Source organism: Chelon labrosus, assembly GCF_963514085.1.
Source record: "Chelon labrosus genome assembly, chromosome: 20".
In the NCBI taxonomy this organism is placed as follows: Eukaryota; Metazoa; Chordata; class Actinopteri; order Mugiliformes; family Mugilidae; genus Chelon; species Chelon labrosus.
In genome coordinates this window covers 2,398,649-2,417,871 of record NC_140353.1, presented here as the reverse complement: position 1 = coordinate 2,417,871, position 19,223 = coordinate 2,398,649, and the positions used below count along the sequence as shown (strand labels likewise).

Below are 19,223 nucleotides of genomic sequence, written 5' to 3'. Positions count from 1 at the left end.
ACAAACCAGGATATTAAAGCCAGCAGACCTGGATGCAATAAAGTGGTACTAGAGGACAGTCGGAGATTACAGGGCTGAGAAACAGTACCACTTCATTGCTTTTATTGAGCAGCGCGCGCACAGACCATTACTTTGAGGTCATTACACAAAATGATTCAGACACAATCCAATATTGTCAATGCAGGAAAATGAGGCTCTATCAGCATGTGGCACTCGGCTTTTAAAATCCAAAAAGGCACACTCCGTCGCGAGGAAATGCTGATTTGTTGATCTATTTTAGGGTGATAACGGCTCAGCTTTGCTAACAGGGTCGGTAATGAATTGAGGGAGATGCCGGGCTTACAGCCACACATCCACCAGCTGTGTAAAGCCCTGGTTCGCTAATACCTCTCCACCTTTGCACAGGTTTATGGCCACGGATCAGCGGGCTCAGTAACAAGGCTGACAGGGGCTTCTAACAAGTCGGGAGACGGGCAAACAGATGAACCTGGCAGCTCCTGTCTGCGGAGAGAGCGGCGAAGGAGGGAGGGATTGGGGATAAATGGGAATCATCCACTCAGGCGAAGCTGAACATGCTAGCCCCTCTCAACGGGCCCTAATGACTCGGTTGGGGATCAGCGTGACGGGACTCTGGTCTGAGGATTTAATAAGTAAGAGGGGAAGTTCTGTTCAAGGTACATGGTGGTAGGGCAGAGGAACGTAGAGCCGGATCACTTCAAGTCAAAATGTAAATGTCAGATAGGAACAAGGAACATGTCTACCCGAACTAGCCACACACAAGAGAGGAAGAAAAGTGAAAAAGAAAAGTTTATTTAAACACTATCTTGGATTTGGCCACCACCGACTGGCAGAGCAGTTTACCGATACAGAGTCGATGAAAGCTTTTCCATTTCCTGTGTCAAGCAGCGTTTTTCTGCCCCCCCCCCCGTCAAAATTAGTTTCCCTTGGCGGAAAGCGTCTGCCTCGATTTGATTCCAGGCCAGAAAATAACATAATTTCAGTTTGTGTGGACTGTTTTTCCATCGTTAAACCATTTCACACAACAAACTGTGTGGTTAATGTGAGCGGGGGGGGGGGGGCAGCCAGCAGGGCGGGGGTGGGGGCATGAACTGAAATTTAAAGGACCGGGTTAGGTGGGAGGAGGTCTGAATCTGTTCACAGGCCTTTTAAATTATTTTAAATGTCGAGGAAAATAAAAGATACTCTACTAAAACAGGTATTCAGTTAAAAGCTGGGCCTCAGAACAAGGGGAGGGGGTGGGGGGGCTAAACTCTAATAATGAACACAACAGTTAAGCATAAGGTACATTCCTACTGCTCTACTTTAATGACTTGACAATACAAACGTGCTATTTTCATCACTTTATTGTCCTGGATTACTCATCTAAAGTGTCTATTTCAGTCACAGTGGGTGCGTTTGTGTGCTCTGTCATCCTTTAATCTCGTCCGGCTGTCATTGCATATGGTACGCCTTTGAATCTTTGGACAATTGAAACCCTGTAAAGAAATGAGGCTTTCTGTCCAGTGAAAAACAAATAAAAAAACAAAAACAAAGAAGTTACAGGAAGCGTTGCGTTAACGGCATTAATGCGGGAACTGCAATGAGGAAAAAGGATGGCAGGTTAAAAAGACGCTCTGTAGTAAAAAATACTCTTTAATCACAAATGTCTTTTATCAAACGGATAGATATGAAGGCCTGTTATCTTTTCCAGTAAAAGTAAATAAAGGCCTGGGCCACTATTTGAGGAAATACGGTAACTGTATTTACTCGTGTTGCACTGAAGTACAGATTTGAGGTACTGTGCTTTTTAAGAGACATTAAAAGCTTTTAAGATGCACTGATTTATACATTTATACAGTACAGCTTTTATCTACATATAATAGACAAAGCTCCTTACTAAGTGTAAGCCTTCCTACAGCCATCCCTCTGATAAACAGTGGTTCAATCAAAGGACATTTTCTATTCTTAACTACTTATACTTTATAAAATGATCTTTATGAATTTACCAAAACTCCTCAATTAAGATTATATAATGCTGCTATATTAACAATGTAAGAATGTGATATATGAAAATACATCGTTTGCAGCTGCCAGCAACGTCAACTTTTGACACTTATGTACATTTTGCAAATTTTCCTTTTAAAGTAAAACTTTTAATGAGGATTTTATTATTGTTGTATTTTAATGATTTGAATGCGACTTCGACCTCTGTGTGGAGCAGAGACACACCAGAGAAATTTAACGTTTTGCACTCAAGATGAGATGGTGATTCTAGTCTTTCCCTGGAAAGTTCGTACACTGATCAGGCGTAACATTATGACCACCTTCCTAATATTGTGTAGGTCTCCCTTGTGGTGACTCATCAGAGAATGGACATTGGCCTTCTGAGGGTGTCCTGTGGTGTCTGGCAACAGAATGTTGTTAGTGGGGGGCTTTTGAGGGGAGGGGCCTCTGTGGATCATCCCACAGATACTTGATCAGTTTGGGATCTAGTGAATTTGGAGGCCAGGTCAACACCTTGTGCTGTTCTTCATGTTCTTTTAGTTGTTCCTAAAGTGTTTTTGTGTGTGTGTCTGTGTCAGGCTGCATCCTGCTGGGGATGGCTGCTGCCATCAAGGAGTGTCATTGCTATGGGGTGGGGGTGCCTGGTCTGGTCTAGGTGGGTGCTACATGTCTAAGTAACATCCACACCAATGAATGCCAGGTTGAATGTTATTCACTTCTCCCGTCAGTGGTCATGATGTTGTGGCTGACTGGTGTATATCGCTGTTAAAGCGGTCTACAAATGCCATCATAACTTTTATAAAACACTCACTGCAGCCTGTACAATTTAGAGATCAAGGAATCATGTCACAAACAAACAGACTACATCATAATGGCATGTCGTCTCCCATACAACGTACAAGTCTTGCAAAGAAATCACTCCAAAATTATGCGATGACACATGGCTCTAATCACTATTTGCAATCATCAAACTGTGAATAGCAGGAGGATGGATTTATCATTTAGCTAATCAAGAGGACCAGCAGAGAGAAGTGCTACAGTCAAAAACGTGTGTTCACATATTTCCATATGTTTTTCTTCCCTCCGCAAGTGTAAAAGATTTCCAGGGAGCCAAGGAAGGTTGTAAATATCCTCAGCATAGTCGTTTTGATTAGCCGCCATCCCTTCTCTCTTTCCTTTTTTTTCTTTCTCTGTCCAAGTGTTGCATAATTCACAGTTTAACAGCCAAGTTTGCAAATTGATAGCGGAGGAAATTGAACCAACATTATTGCTGTACGTGAATAAGTAATAATAAAAATGGGACTGGAGGGGGTGACAGTGCCCCCACAGATGCCAAGAATCTCATTCATTCTGGTTGTCACGACAAGCCGCGCCGCTGCCTCAATAAAACCTTCGCTGCGCCTCATCATCTATCACGGCTCTGGCCCTGGCAGATTCTTGGCTCCCAGCGCGAGGCCCGGCTTCTTGGTCTTATAAAGCGTGTTAGGCCCCCTCTGCTCTGTAGTGTACTACAACGCCGCTCCCAGAGCACTGGAGTACTGGTATACTGTGTAAGCTCTTAAACGATATTGATGGGAGCTGAAACCTCATGAACCCCATGAAGGCCTGGGTACACTGAGGAGTATTCTTCTGTGGCTCAATGGCTTTCATCCAATCTTGCGGTTATCAAGATCGGACAGCATCTTGTTCGGCGCCGTGAACACGTAACCCCGGGTTTGTTCAGGTTGCTGATCAGACAAGAGGTCAGTGCAGCTGACAGAGGAGGAGTGGCTTTCACTTTATCTGCTGCCTCGTAGCATGAGGCGATGATAGCCAATCTGCTGCAGCGCTGCACAAGTACTTTTAAGGCTGACCCATTACCCAACTCGGATACCATCGCGTAATATGTGAGTGAGTGGCTCTGACCTTAGAGGCTATCTGCTCATAATCCCACATCCCCACGACAGCAGCAGCAGCAAAAAAATAAATAAATAAAAAATGTGGCAGGGCTTTGAAGGTGTGTGAAGAATCAAGAATACTTCAAAAGATGCGTTTAATGGAGCTACTTGAGCGCACCCCTCCCCCCCAAACCATCTGTGAGATAAATGATTCGGTGAATTATCAAATAAGTGGAATCTGTGAAAGGTCACCGGCGTGATGGCGAGTGACCTTAGATCAATGGCAGTAAGGCTGGGTCATACTTCAGTAGCAAAGCCTGAAGCCACGGAAGGGGGCAAGGATGCAGGATCACACGGAAAGAGGGGGAGGGGGGTGGCGGGACGGGACAGGGCAGGGAGATGGGGTGAGTTAAAAGCAGCTAATTAAACCTAAAGATGAGACATGCAGCGGCCGAGGGGACGTAGGCGAGCCAGCCAGCAGCCGCCGCCTGGAAAAGACTGCCAATATTTTCCATCACTCGTCTCCTCTCGCCTATCTCTCTGTTCCCTCCCCTCCCCCTTCCCAACTCTGTTGTTTGATCTCGCCATGGCCTAAAGTCACTCGGGTTTTATATCTCATATTCAGTGTTCCACATGAGGAAGCGTGTCATAAAAAAAAAATAAAATAAATAACTCCTCAAAATAAATTAGGCTGTCTGAAGGCAGATGATGGTGGAGGCTGGGTTGACAGCGGCCGTCGCAACAGGCATCAGAAATAAGATCTTGAGTGGTTTGAGGCTGCAATGGTGTGCAACTACAGCCAACACCTTCTTCTTACTTCTTTTCTAACGCTCCAACTGGATTTAGACGGTTAAAGGTGCTGCTTCTCTCTCTTTTTTTTTAATCTTCACTCTGCTTATAAGTGTTAAAAAGAAAGGCTGCAATACCACAACGATCTGTAACAGATACCAACCAGGGAAAATAATATTTTCAATTTTCAAAAAGACGTGAAAACCACTTTAGCAGTGGATTCTGGTGTTAATTGGCTGAAAGGAGCTGCCGCAGTACAGGCGAGGCTGCGTTATTGCTATCAATATTTGAGAAATCATCAGAGGAATTTGGTTGCAAGTGGCCGGTTTCTAAATGAACCGGCCGTCCCACTCAAACAAGCACATAAAGAAAAATCAATACCTCTGTTAACTGTCCATTGTTCCAAATAAGAGCCGCCGAGAGGCCCGTAGTCGATACCCTGCCACGGCCATCATTTTTAAAAAACGCAGGGCTGTGACTCTGATTGACTGGCAGCCCGACGTACACCCACCACCTGATTGCAATTTGCTCCGAGGAAGATAAAGAGAGGCGGCTCTCTTGTCACTGACAGGATGCCGTGAGGCTTTGGGAAATTGAATTCACATCGAGAGGGATTTAATTAGACCACTTTGTACCTTTCATTGGCACAGAATCCTATTTACATTCAGTCTTGTGTTACTAAGCTTCACCCCCTTTGGTTATATTGGCTCGGCTAATCTTCAGGTCTCAGTCTTGGGATAAAAATATATATATATATATATATATATATATAATCTGTTATACGAGACAATAAGATCAGGGTTTCATGTGTTTAATCGCTCACTTTCTAGGAGAGTTTTATTTAATCCTCGACTACATGTATCATATAAAAAAAGCAGTATAATGTTTAATCATGATGTTTGCACAAAATACATGAAAGACAGAGACGTGGTGTACACTTCCATGTCTGCAAGTGAGACCCTGTAAACCAGTTCTGGTGAAACGGGCCACATGTACCACATGGAACAGGAAATAAAGGCAACTAATTCCTTGCAGCATTGTGTGGAGAATGTCAATCACAGCACTTTAAAATCCCCTTTGAAATCAATCTAAAAAAAAAAACAACACACACACACAACTGTATTTTGATGTGCTGGAACAAAAAGACCTTGCAGGCAGGATTTATCAGCTTAGCTACAGGGAGATGATCCACTGAGCGCAGATAGGAAGGGGTTGCCCTGTCTTATTCTCGGTTTATACAGAAACCGGCAAAAAGCACGATTTTCACGTGGAATCCGTTTCGAGGCCCGCGGGCAACGAGTGCAGGGATAGTTTAAAGAGACCAGTTTAACATGATAAAAACAACATTAAACTTGTTCTCTCTTGTATTTATTCACACATTCTCCTTTAGTTTGAGAAATGATTCCTCTTGGCTCAAGGCGGTACAGGTTATTGTTAGTCCCGTTGCTTTACCACTTAGATATTAAAGTTTGTGGACTACATCTGCTCTATATTCACGGACATAAAAAGCAGCTCCCCTCAACGTTAGCTCCCGATGGAATCATATCAAAGTGTTGGGAAAATACAAGGTTAAACTGTTTGGCAGGATGTTTTCTCTATGTGTAATTAAATATTAGACTCTAACGCTTTGAAATCACAGATATGTGAGGAGAGGAAACCTCCCACAGATACGGCACAGCTACAACCAGTCTAAAGCTCCTTTATTATATTAGTTGATTTCACACAAAACCATCTATCTATAACCATATCTAAGGTGAGACCTACTGTATATGAGTGAATGTAACCTTACTATTATTTCCTGTACTTGCTATAGTGCATGTATTGACTCCTTGCTGCACAAAGTTAAAAAATAATTGAGCAGTAACTTATAAATTTAGTGATTAGTGGACATACTGGATCATGTGTGTCCCTAAAGAGAGGGATATATCACCTAAGAGTTGGTGGAAACCACGGACTGAATAAAGACGGATGACAATGGAACAGCTCCTCTAAAGTGGAGTAGAGCTCCCCCTGGTGGCTGGCTGCAGTATATGTCATAAGCTCCACCCCTTCCATGTTAGTGGGCGGGACTTGGGTCAAACTAAAACACTAAAATACATAAGTAGTTAATATAATATTGATGCATGTTCAAGTGTCATTTTTTCGGATAGGTTTGGTTTTAGTTCGTTATTTGACGCTATAGAAACAGGACGTGGCACAATGGCGACAAACAGTTGCCATGCCAACCGATCCGTAAAGCAGCCCCGTGGGACTGTGAGAGTGAGAGTTTCCAACATTTCCTTGTAACTGGTGGAGGTAGAGCTGAGCGTAGTATTAATTAAATGAAAACATGAACGAGTCTGGAGGAAGTGGGCGGGGCATCGATATCACGGCTCCACGTGGCTCCACTCTCGGACCGTACTGATCAGACTCTGGCTCTAAAGTCACCAGATGACGCCGCCCGTATCCCTGGGAATATAGCGCCAGTTTGGCCCAATGCAAGGAAGTCCATATTTATATACAGTCTGTGGTGGAGACCGAAAAGAGAGAAAAAGATCCGACTCCACGTCTGTTAACAGGTGTCCAATAAGGGCACCTCTGAACCGATAAGACCATTTATACATATTTATATATTATTCTGTGTCTATAAGTGCACTTTCCATATTTTTTTGTATTTAATAAAAATAGTTTTATTATCTATGGCTGTTTCTTCTTATTTTTTGTTTTCAATGTTCACATTTTTTAATTTTATTAATCCTTTTAAATATTTAGTAAGCTTGACTCAGGGAAACGCACAAGAATGCCAATGTACCTGTGCAAATGGCAAATAAACTATTTTCTATGCTATTCACAAGTAATACACTTAATGCTTTTCCCAAAGTGAATAAAACCACCTAATTATTCATTAATATTATTACTATTTTACATACCTACATTAATACTTAATGTCCAAATCAGAAGCAAAATGATTCTTAGTTAACCGCAGATACCTTAAAAAAATGCAATCTATGAAAACGTATTTCTGTACATACATGTTTGTGTGTCCCTCTATTTTCATGGATGTAGCTAGACCAGTGAAGGTAGAAAATAAACTCTAAAATTAATTCAGTCAAAACTGATCTAAAAATCCAAAAGTAAAATGATTTAAACCAGTGATTTATTTTTTTAACATCATGTTTCTTAAAGTTGAACTTTTAGCCTCAGGACTGAAGTGTCTGCAACAGAATTTTAACTCTCCATATTTCTGATTCCTTAAAACTTGAAGGCCCCTTGAAGGCCCCAGGAATCACAGATGAGTTCTCTTCAAGTCTAAATTTACATATTTGGACTTTCTTTTTTCTTGCAGTTTCTCATTCTTTGTACTTGTGAGTCACCTAACAACGTCTATTTAGAGAAACAGCACAAATTCTATACATGAAACCACAGTTCTCCTTTAAATAACTCCTCATACTTCTGACTCCATATAGCACGAGATGCCTCAACGTGACTGAAAGGCTGCAGCCGACAGAATGTTTATGATTTAACTGAGAGCACGAGGGTCACAGAAAACCACAAACTGATACTGGATAACATATGGAACTTGGCTAATATCATTTTAAACCTGTGCATGCTGCAGCTTTGCAGCTAAATTAGACATGGTGTGATGATGAATATTCTGGGACATGAGACAGAATACAAACTGCTCTATTATTGCTGCCAATTAGCTGTTTTTATTCCCGTCTCCTTAATATTTATCAGATCTTGACGTGAGCCTGTTTTTCCATCTGCCTGAGGGATGACGTGGAACATAAGACAAAAAGATATAACCAGCTGAGAAGCCCACCCAAGACAGTGAGAGGAAGCCATGTAAGAGTGTGGAGCTGCAAACTCTTTCATTAGCCCTTATAAATGTTATCTGGCACATATCTGAGGCAGGCTGGGTGGATCGCCCGCAGCGATTTGGCCCATTCCTACACATCCCCGTCCTCCTCCACCTCCCCACGGTTTAGTCAGTTGACAGCCTGGCACTGAGTCTGATTCCCAAATCTCGATTTCACACCCTCCCCTCTATTTCCATCTCGGCAGACTGAGCAGAACGCCACCACAGAAGCTGCAGCTCTGATTAGAAACCAATTAGCTCCCCAGATCCCGGGGCCCCTGCAGAAGAGGCTGCAAGATGTCATCTCGATTGGGCTCCTGCTCCGGACGGAGCCGTCTGCTCTCATTTGCAGGGAGTTCACAGGGAAAAGTAAGATGACAAGCGGAAGAGCTACTCCTTTACTGTGACCTGACCTAAATATAATCTGTGGTAGGCAGAGATTGATAAGCTTTGGGCCCCAGTTTGTGTCTCCCATGTAATTATCTTTTTTTATATCTTTGGCCTTGATTAATGATTCACTTTGAGTCAATAAAAATTAAAAAAGGCCACGGTTTTCATGATAATAAACAGAAACTTTCCATAATCATAAAACAAATGTTTCCAGACTACGGTTGTTAAATTCAAAACCAGGATCACTTTGAATACTTGATCAGACGCAACTCAGGCATTGTTGAGTTATAACTGTGGGCTAAGATGTGCTGCATGTTCATTTGTGTCTATGCCATATTAATGTTGTTATGGTATTTAAAACAAGACACAGAAAAGGTCAGGGATTAAATGGCAAACTTGGACTTGGATTTTTGTAATTTCCTAAATTCAATATAACATTAAAACCACTGACAGGAGAAGTAAATAACATTATGACCATCTTGTGACAGTTCAATGTTCTGCTGGGAAACTTCTGGACCTGGCATTCATTGGTGTGGATGATACTTAGACATGTAGCACCCACCTAGACCAGACCAGGCACCCCCACCCCATAGCAATGACACTCCTTGATGGCAGCAGCCATCCCCAGCAGGATGCAGCCTGACACAGACACACACACAAAAACACTTTAGGAACAACTGAAAAAAAAACATGAAGAACAGCACAAGGTGTTGACCTGGCCTCCAAATTCACTAGATCCCAAACTGATCAAGTATCTGTGGGATGATCCACAGAGGCCCCTCCCCACTAACAACATTCAGGACACCCTCAGAAGGCCCACGTCCATTCTCCGATGAGTCACAACTGTGGTCATAATGTTATGCCTGATCTGCGTTTGTCCAAGTCCTCTCTATGATGCTCGCCATGAGATTCCCGTGGATAGATTCTGATCTCTTTATGTATTTGGCTCTAAGAGGCCTAATTTTCTGATTCCGAAAAGCCCAAATTATTCTCCACAAACACAGAACATGATTGGATTTGGATGCAGGAGGAGGTTGGATTGAACTCTAAAATGCTGTGAGACACCAGGCCGACAGTCGGTCCTGGTATTTTTGTAGTGTATCCAACATTATTGCCACTAGTCCAGACTCAGGCAATGTCACAATCTGCCTTCAGTGCCTCTGGAGTTCTCTGATGACCCTCAGAAGGCCCATGTCCATTCTCTGATGAGTCACCACAAGGGAGACCTGCAAAATATTAGGAAGGTGGTCATAATGTTATGCCTGATGTGTGTTTATTGAGCCGTTATTGTTTTAATTTGATCTTTACTCCACTTATTTACTAACCCAACCATGAAAAACTGAAGCTAGAATAAAAATGTCTTCACCTTCAGTGTGAAGTTCCTATTACGTTTTTTATTTATTTTTTTGGATCAACATCAGCAGCGTGGCTTGAGAACACAACATCCTCATTACAGCTGATGCGAACATCTGCCATCATCATTGAGACAGCACAGCCGTGATGTACGCTCCCCCCGTGTGCACATCTGCACATCGATGTGGTCGTAATGTTATGCCTGATCGGTGTATTTGTGTACTTGCCCCGTGTTAAAGTGATGCAGTGTCTCTTCCATGCTATGCACTAATTGTACGCAGGTTGTGAATCTATAGAGCGTTCACACTGGAACGATGACCAAATTAACTACAGCATGTTCAGTCACTTGGGCACAAACTGGGACGTCATGTGTGATTAACGCACAGGATCATGGGAAAGGAAGCCAGGACTCTAGATTATTAGAGGTATATTTTTTTTGTCTTCCTCGTCGTAAGCGTGAAATGAGAACAAGATTGCCACCTCCAGCACGGCTCTCAATAAAATGGTGGAGTAATAAGGGCCTTTTATTGTATGGAACTGAGTAATGGTTTGGACCGGTCGTGATGAGACTGAAAGCTCCTTATACTTAAATACGCGCTGACAGACACACTTACAGGCTGTTAGAGCCCTGGAGCCCTGCTAGCTGGTTTCATTACCCCTCCTCGCTCTCTCTGCCAAGTCAACTCAATGCTACCTTTCCCTCCCACTCGCAAAAGTTTTTCTTCTGATTAATTGCAGCCTTTTAGGCTTTCTTACAATCAGCCCGGGCCATTTTGCAGCCTTTTCAACACAAAGTTAAACGTCGGGCTGTGGAATACAGGCAGTAAATGCCATATCCTTTCAGCGAGGCAAGGGCAGGGTAATTGTCTCTGTGGCATAATCGTCCTTCAACAAAAGCCAGTGGAAATGACAGGGTTTTAACATAATAAGGAGCACTACTGTCATTTTGTTTCTTTTTTTTTTTTTTGCCGTTTCAGTTTGATTCTCTTTCTTCCAGGGAATGTTTATCTCCATCTCAGCAGCGCCTCCATTTTTTTGCTCTTTTCTTCCCCGGCGATGGCCTGTAATTGCGTCCATCGTCTCTTTGTACATACAGAGTTACATGTCCAGGCGGAGACGCGACGGAGAGGAGCAGCAAGACGGCAGAGAACAAGCGGCTATAAATGTCGCCGGCGAGACACACCCGCGGCTATCTGATCTGATCTGTCGGCTGTCACCGAGTCATAATGAGAGCTGAAACCAAAACTTTTTCCTTTAGTTTTTTCTTTTCCCCGTATTCCGCCGGAGCATTATCTCATCCAGACGGCAGTTGACAAATTAAATCCATAAATCACACAAGATGGATGTGAAGATTGAGGGGGCAGATTAGGGGGGAAAGCTATCTCTGTATACATCCCGCTTTAGAGATGTGGGGCAACAGGTGTTCTGAGTGAATCTCAAAAGTATAAATGATTCAAATTTGTGGCTCAAAACTGAGCTGAGGGACCGGGGGATCCAAACAGTAATTCAGGCTAGGATGCGGATGTTCGATGCCCAGCTCCAGCCTCACAAAAAAATAAATCCCCTCTCTGGCTGTCACACGTGGCTTATCCACATTCACATCCTCCTCTTCCTGCTTTGTTTGCTCCTGTAATTCTCTGACAATATTCTCTTGGTCCTCTACACCAGTGGAACTTAAAGGCACCGAGAAGTCTCCACTATAAGAAATAAAAAAACATCAGGAAACTATGCAACGCTGCACCTGGCGAGAGAGAGAGTATAATTTATACATGTTTCTGGGGGGAGGGGGGTGAAGGAGGCGGGTTTCAGGTTTGTCAGAATAAATGCATAAGGCGCATGCTTGCGAAAACCCATAATATTATCTGTCACAATTCAAGGTTACTAAACATGCGAGGAGGCAAATTATTCATTCCCATCCAGAGAGTTGTGATTAGGCCGAATAACTGCTGACGGCAACAGAAGGAGTTCGGTCTGGATTCACTCGAGGCCGTTGGATGTGTGCGAGACTGAGCGTGGGTTAATTTGGCCAAGACGGCGTGTGGGTGGATAATTAGGAAGATATTTGTACGGAGCGAAATGGTAATGCTATGATCTTTGGGAAGTCTCTCTCTGTTCCTCTGTCCCGCTAAACTTCCAATAAATAAAGATTACATCTCCCACACCTAAACTCTTTATGTTTATTAATATTACTGTGAATCTAAAGGCAACGTGGGTTCGCAGTGACAGAGAAAAACTTGCACGTTCTTTTTTCTCTTCTAGCTAACACATTTCCCTGCATGGTTCAGCCTCAGTGTTCTAATGAAGCCCGATTCCAGCAGCAAGGTAGCTGGTATGCTCTAATAAGCTCTGATGAACCACTATTCCCTGCTCGCCCTGCATCAAGGAAACTGACAAAGTTAGCAAGAAAGCTGGTGAAAGAAAGTGGAACACTGTGGAGCTTCAAGCATGTACAGTATATCCCAAACCAGAGATCAAATCGGGGCAAAGAGAGAAAAGCCAAAAGAACTGTGGGCTGATATTCATGAGAACTCCAGAAAAAATAGCTGCAACTAAAACTGTTTGTCTTTCTGCCTCTGTGTGGTCCTTCAATGAGCAAGGGCCCTGGGAAATCATCTGCACCGAGCACGTCTCTGATTCGCATTCAGGCCTGAACAGCAGATTCTGTTTCTCAGCTTCCGTGACGCTACAGCTACTTTAGATCCATCAGATCCTGCAAGTTCTGTTACTACCTGTAGCAACGGGATCACACCAGGGTTTCAAGAGTCTTTGTGCCATAGGTATAACTTTGAGAGATGATACTGCATCTATACATGCCAGCCTTTAGGCTTTAAAACATAATTTCAGGATGGGTGGGGTGAAAGTGTTTTAATTCCAATAAACTTGCAAGTGCGCTGAGCATTTAAGAGGCCAACTTGCACAGAAAGCAGCGGATCACCTTGAATCTGATTGCTGGTTTGCAGGAACAGATTGATTAAATTGTACGTAGATCGTCTTTTTGTGGACGACTTAGCAACTCGGGCAATTTATGGATCCGTGTATGGGGTTTATTCTAAATAATGTTTGAGTTTTATACAGACAACAAGAGGAAATAGAACCAGAAAGCACTGGGAAAGGGGAATATTGTCAGGTATGAATATTGGACATGCATTTCTGTCGGCTAAGTTTGTATTCTATTGGCTAAAATGTATGTTTGCTGGGTCGATAGGCCTGTGCTGCACAGTAAAGGCCAAGTTTAAATAACCAAAAAGAAAAGAAGGAATTCACTGTCACAACTATTTCACTGTTGCACCTGCATACTTGCTCCTGAAAAACCGAGTATCCGGCTAAGGATCACTGTGGCTTTATAAATGTACATAATGAACATATCTGACACGGCGCTGACCGTTCATAACCACTAAAAAAGGTCAACATCTGCAAGAACTCCCCAAGAATGAAATCAAACAGAAATCCAGCTAAAAATGTCTTTTGTTTTCAAGTAAAAGAATTCACCAAAACCTTCCAGATGTCAAAAGAAAATTAAATATAATTTGCTTCAGAGCAATTTGAGATAAATGTGGAAAAGACGGACACAATGCCAAACCAAATCCATCCATGGACTTCCGTGAACATTAATCTTACATCTAACATCTTGCAGCTTTGCGTGCCTCCTGGAGACGAGATCCTTCTAAGGCAGCCGCCGCGAAACAAAGGAACTACTTTGAGAATCCACTCAACTGGACGGGGAAGTTAATGAGTAAATAATTACCTAGTGAGGAATGGTAATCAGCAGTCAGTTGACTCTCAGTGCTGCAGTCTCAACACTGCAATTAGATCTGGTTAACTTTGCTCCAGAGGCATCAAAAGAGGAAATCACCATGATGAGTAATCTGAAAAAGCTTTCCCGACGTTGTCAACAACCCGACTAGGATTAGCTACAGATGACGGGTGGTTTAAAAACTGAGCTATACATGACACTATAGATAAATCCTTTCATTTTAAAGTTAGAATGTAAATGTTTCCTCTTTCTATACAATTGTTCTTTGTTATCTGATGGCAATTAAGGTTTTGAATCAGCTGTTGGCCAAACCAGGCCGACATAAAGACAGCAGCCGATGCCCTTTACAGTCTGCTGAGCCTCTTCTTCACAGGATGTGATAAAGGCCCCCCCACCACACACACACGCGCGCACACACACGCACACACTGAGGAATCTAATCTACAGACACCATTTTTGCCTTTGTGAAGGGCCCCTGCCGTTTAACGGATCCTCAAATCGTTCGCGCCTTCCCGCGTCGCTGCTGGAACCGATCACCACAACCTCACGCTGGGGAAAATATACCACCTCCTCTTAAATGGCCATTTGTGTTTATGATCATCGCTGCTCGCCAGCCAATTACGGCCATGTGTATGAAACTATAAATCATACGTAAGGCAGCGCAGGGCCTCCAAAAGGGCGAGGGAGGGCGTCTTATTTCACTCCAGACCACTTTAAGAGGAGAATAATATGCAGATAAACCTGGTCAGCTAATTAGAGTAATGATTGTAAAATGTTCATAGCGGCGCGGGCAGATAATCACAAGACTGAGCAGTAATCTGTGGCAAATAGATGCTTTTGTTTAACTGCATGAGTTTAGCCTTGCTAGTTATGAACAAAATGCAAAAACAACAAACGCAGCAGGCTAGTCTTGGATGCATCCACTTCACGCACGCTTCCTGAGAGGGAGCCGTTCGTCTGTCAGGATGTACGTTACTCGGTTCGGCCTGGTAGCTCGTTGAGGAGCGTGTTTTCTTTTGCAGCAGGGCCTCCGCAGCAGGAAGAGAGCCTGATCGGTGTCCTGTGAAACTGAAAGGTCTCCGTCCGTTGGCCCTGCTGAGACCACATGCAGCCGGAGCGCGTGCCCTGAGGACAATTTGGCAAAAGTTGTGGACGGAGCCAGCGATGCTCCTAACATTTCCGACGGCACTTTAAAGCCTCATTTACCTCCGACTTGTTCCATGTATTCAAACAGATCACCTTCTCTCTTCCCTTTTCTATCCTTCAGGCTGAAGATGCCTGTCTTCCTTTGATATGCCCTCCGCCCCCCCTGTGTGGCTGATGGACAGGATCATGAGGCCCTGGCTGAGAGACTCCGGCGCTGTGACACATTTCTTTGACAAGGTGAGAATATCTGCGGAGAAAAGACGAGAAGCGACTGCCTCCCCTCCACACATCCCTCTTCTGTCTTCTCCCCCCCGGCTCGCATCTTCAGCGACAGCCCAGGTTGGTGACATGCATTTTACATACGTTGTGAGAAAAAGGGGACGGAAACCAGCGGGATACATTAACTTCCTCCACGTGTGTGAAACAAAAGCGCTGCGAGCATCAGAGCTTGATGTGGTGGAACATCTTGTGTAGGAGCCCCACAATCTCCAGTGCACTCCCGGCATGCAAGGCTGCTGTCAATGCGCCTGGAGAGCGGCTGGAATCACAGCTGCAGCGCAGGGAAATGGAGTCTGAGATGTGGAGCTGTCATCACTGAGGCTATAAATCTCTAAAATTCAAATCCCTCCTTCTGTACATCCTGTTTGTAGGCCGCATTCACTCTGCAGGAAGGTTTTTCTTTTTTTTTTTTCCAGCATGGAAGATTTTGCAGGGTGCAGGGAAATCAGAAAAAAGTCAGCTGGTGCAACATATGAATGTGACAGCAGAAAACAACACTGACATTGAAGATGACTCGCACCACCTGGTAGATGAAGTGTACAGGGTGTGTGTGTGTGTGTGTATGTGTGTGTGTGTGTGTGTGTGTGTGTGCAGTCCCACTGGTCATTGCTCATGAATTCAGCGTTTCATTTAATCCTGCACACCACTTTGACTGGTTCCCTTTAAGCTTCCCATACACAAACATCATGCGCGCTCTCACACACATGCACCACACTTTGCTCCGCCCACACACACACACACACACACACACACACACACACACACAAGACAACTCACCTGCAAAGGCAGGTGCACAAGCGCGCACGCCCGCCGCATCCACTCCCACGCACGCTCACGCTTAACCATACATGCAAGGACATGCACGCGCAAACCAACAGTTTGACACACACTTGTGCGTATTGGTATTTTTCGCAGCCGAGCTGGAGAACAGCGGCAGCTTTGGTGGCTTTTTTTATTTTTTTTATTTTTTTTTTTATAAATCTTTCCTTTCGCAGTGTGTCCTCACATCCATCTGCTGCAGTTTAAAATAATTCAGATGTGGACTGTATATAAAACGAGCGTCTGCCTGCAGGGTGACACACTCAAAAAACAATAATGCTGAGAAATGACATGCAAGCATCTGCAAGTGGAGAATCTGCTAGAGCACAGAGATTCATTAGCCCACTCTCACATCACATAGGAAGATCTGCGAGCTCTCCCTGAGGTCTTAAATAATAATAATAATAATAAAGAGATCAGTAGGACATGTCTCCTCTTTTCAGGACCTTTTCGTGCATCCGTTCACATTAACGCAACTGGCTGCTCTTGCACGGAGATGAAATATCATGCAACTTTGACAAAGGCAACAGAATAAGGGACAAATTAAAAGACACGAATGAAAACAGGACAACGCGTCCATTCTGCACAAGTTCAACTGCGCCCAATTTCATTTTAAGTGTCGTTCAACTCACCGATGAGAGCCAGCTGCAAAAAGTACAGTCCAAGGAAGTCCATTATGGAGTGCGACATTAATTCAAATGGATGCAATCCCGGGCGAGTGATGGCGTGCGAGAATAAAAGCCCCCTGTTTGCTGAAAACTGGCACCGAAATTAGGACCGAAAGAATCGCAGCTATTTCTCAAGTGATGACTGGCCACTCACGCTGACGCCGGAATCCACAGCACTGCACGACAGCACATCAGCGGAGCAGAGCATCATTTTTTAACAGTCAAACTTTTGTCGTAGAGGGGAGATGGGTTAGTGCTGCGCCAGATGGAGCCGCTGGTTCCGAAGCGGTGTTAACACCGAGGGGGGGGAAGGAGAAACAGTTCGCGGCTGGAACAAATCTATCGAGTATTGCAAATCCCTGGCCGTGTCGTCCGTCCGTCCGTGCGTCCGTCCGGAGCGGCTGCTTCCTCTCCTCTCCGCTTCCACCTGCGCGCCGCCTGGAAACTGCGGATGAATTACGGCGCGTTGCTTTGCGCACTACGACCTGCGAGTCGCACAGTCCCTGTGATCCTCTGCTCCCTGGCGGGCCGGCCGGAGATGCCCAGCCCAGCTCGTTTAAAAAATCCAATCTTGGCCAAAGTTGAAATAGGGCAGGTTAAATCGATAGCCTATTTCATACTGCCATAAAATGGAAACAACAATCCTGCGTAAAATGGTGCATAGTCTGTATGGGTGGGTAGACCATATCCACACATCTCTAAAAGTAGGTTATCCCCCCCCAATCAAAAAAAGAAGAGCAACTACTACAGTCAACTTGAACAAGAAGCAGTGATATGCAGGCAGGGGCCCCCACAGATGCAGGAGGAGCAGGCAGTAAAACAGACTGACTCAGTGTCTGTGCTTCTTAATGGTAAAACTGAAGAGACCATGTTGCAGCCAGCATGGTCTGTTTGAGGCTACCTGCTGTCTAATGTGCACATGCTGATCTCCTCTCAAAACAGAACAAAGAATAATCTATTCTGATCTGGGTTTTGGGGACAGTGGGTCTGATTGGTTCTCCAGACATGCTCTACTGTTATTATTGAGACGCAACCTACTTCTTTTTCATTTTTTTTATCTACAAGAAATTTGTTTTCCTTAAGCCTGCAAGAGCTGCGCTCCATAAATCATGGAGAATATTTAAATTTTACATACTGACAAGCTGTTATGGGAGGTTTTTTTTTTTTTTTCTGGCCAAAGCCTGAGTTATTTTCATGCCGTTAAAGTCTGGATGAGAAATTAATTTTTAAGCAGTTCCTCTGTTGGGAGTTGTTTTGCCTCCTCAAGCTTATTCTTGGTAATTTTACAGCATCTCAGGGACACTTTCAACCAAAACCTTGTTTGTGTGGGATGAAAAAAAAAAAAGGAAGAGGAAAAAGCTGACAGTTATGGAAGCACGGAAGGCTCCTGCTCTGTTTCTAAAGGATAAGGTGCACAGCCCCAGACACAACAAACTTCTTTTCAGTGTTTTTTTTTCCTAACAGAGAGTGGGCCTCTAAGGATTTGCTTATACTGAGACACGAGGAGGCTGAGAGGAAAGATACTGCAGGAGGTGAGATGTTTCTAGGAGGATTTGTTCTTAAAGTCCAAAAGCATGTACTGCTGGGAGGAACGCTGCAGCTTTTCCTGTTTGTTTTGTTTTTTTAAACTTTCATTACATTTGCAGAGATTTGTCTTTAGCCTGGAGCTCCTTTTAATTACTTACAACTCACAACATATTTGCAATTCACTGTTAGAATCAAAATGAACTTTTTATAGCATGCAAAATTAAAAATATTCTGTGGTTTTTATACTTTGATGGAGTGAGGTGGAAAATGTATAATAATAAATAAAGAACATTCAGGTGGAGACTCTGTACATCTGCATTATTTGTCTCAAACTTAATTATTTCAGTAAATAACAACAGTAAATGAATGTGTAACTGGTGAATTGGTGACATTTGCTGCATGCAGGAAACATACACCGACCAGGCATAACATTATGACCACCTTCCTAATATTGTGAAGGTCCACAAACAGTTGTGACTCATCAGAGAATGGACATGGGCCTTCTGAGGGTGTCCTGTGGTGTCTGGCTACAGAATGCTGTTAGTGGGGGACTTTGAGGGGAGGGACCTCTGTGGATCATCCCACAGATACTTGATCAGTTTGGGATCTAGTGAATTTGGAGGCCAGGTCAACACCTTGTGCTGTTCTTCATGTTTTTTTTTTTTAGTTGTTCCTAAAGTGTTTTTGTGTGTGTGTCTGTGTCAGGCTGCATCCTGCTGGGGATGGCTGCTGCCATCAAGGAGTGTCATTGCTATGGGGTGGGGGTGCCTGGTCTGGTC

The 19,223-nt window shown here is 43.8% G+C and overlaps 1 protein-coding gene across 1 annotated transcript in view; it reads right to left on the bottom strand.

Moving 5' to 3' along the window:
• gfra4a (GDNF family receptor alpha 4a) overlaps window positions 1–16,939 on the bottom strand; it is a gene marked incomplete at both ends in the record, with an annotated part of 142,151 nt that extends 125,212 nt beyond the window's left edge. The window contains one exon of the mRNA XM_084568667.1: window positions 16,882–16,939. Coding sequence (XP_084424793.1) covers window positions 16,882–16,939 — 58 coding nt within the window. The remainder of the gene's footprint in view (window positions 1–16,881) is intronic.
• Between the last annotated feature and the right edge of the window lie 2,284 nt (window positions 16,940–19,223).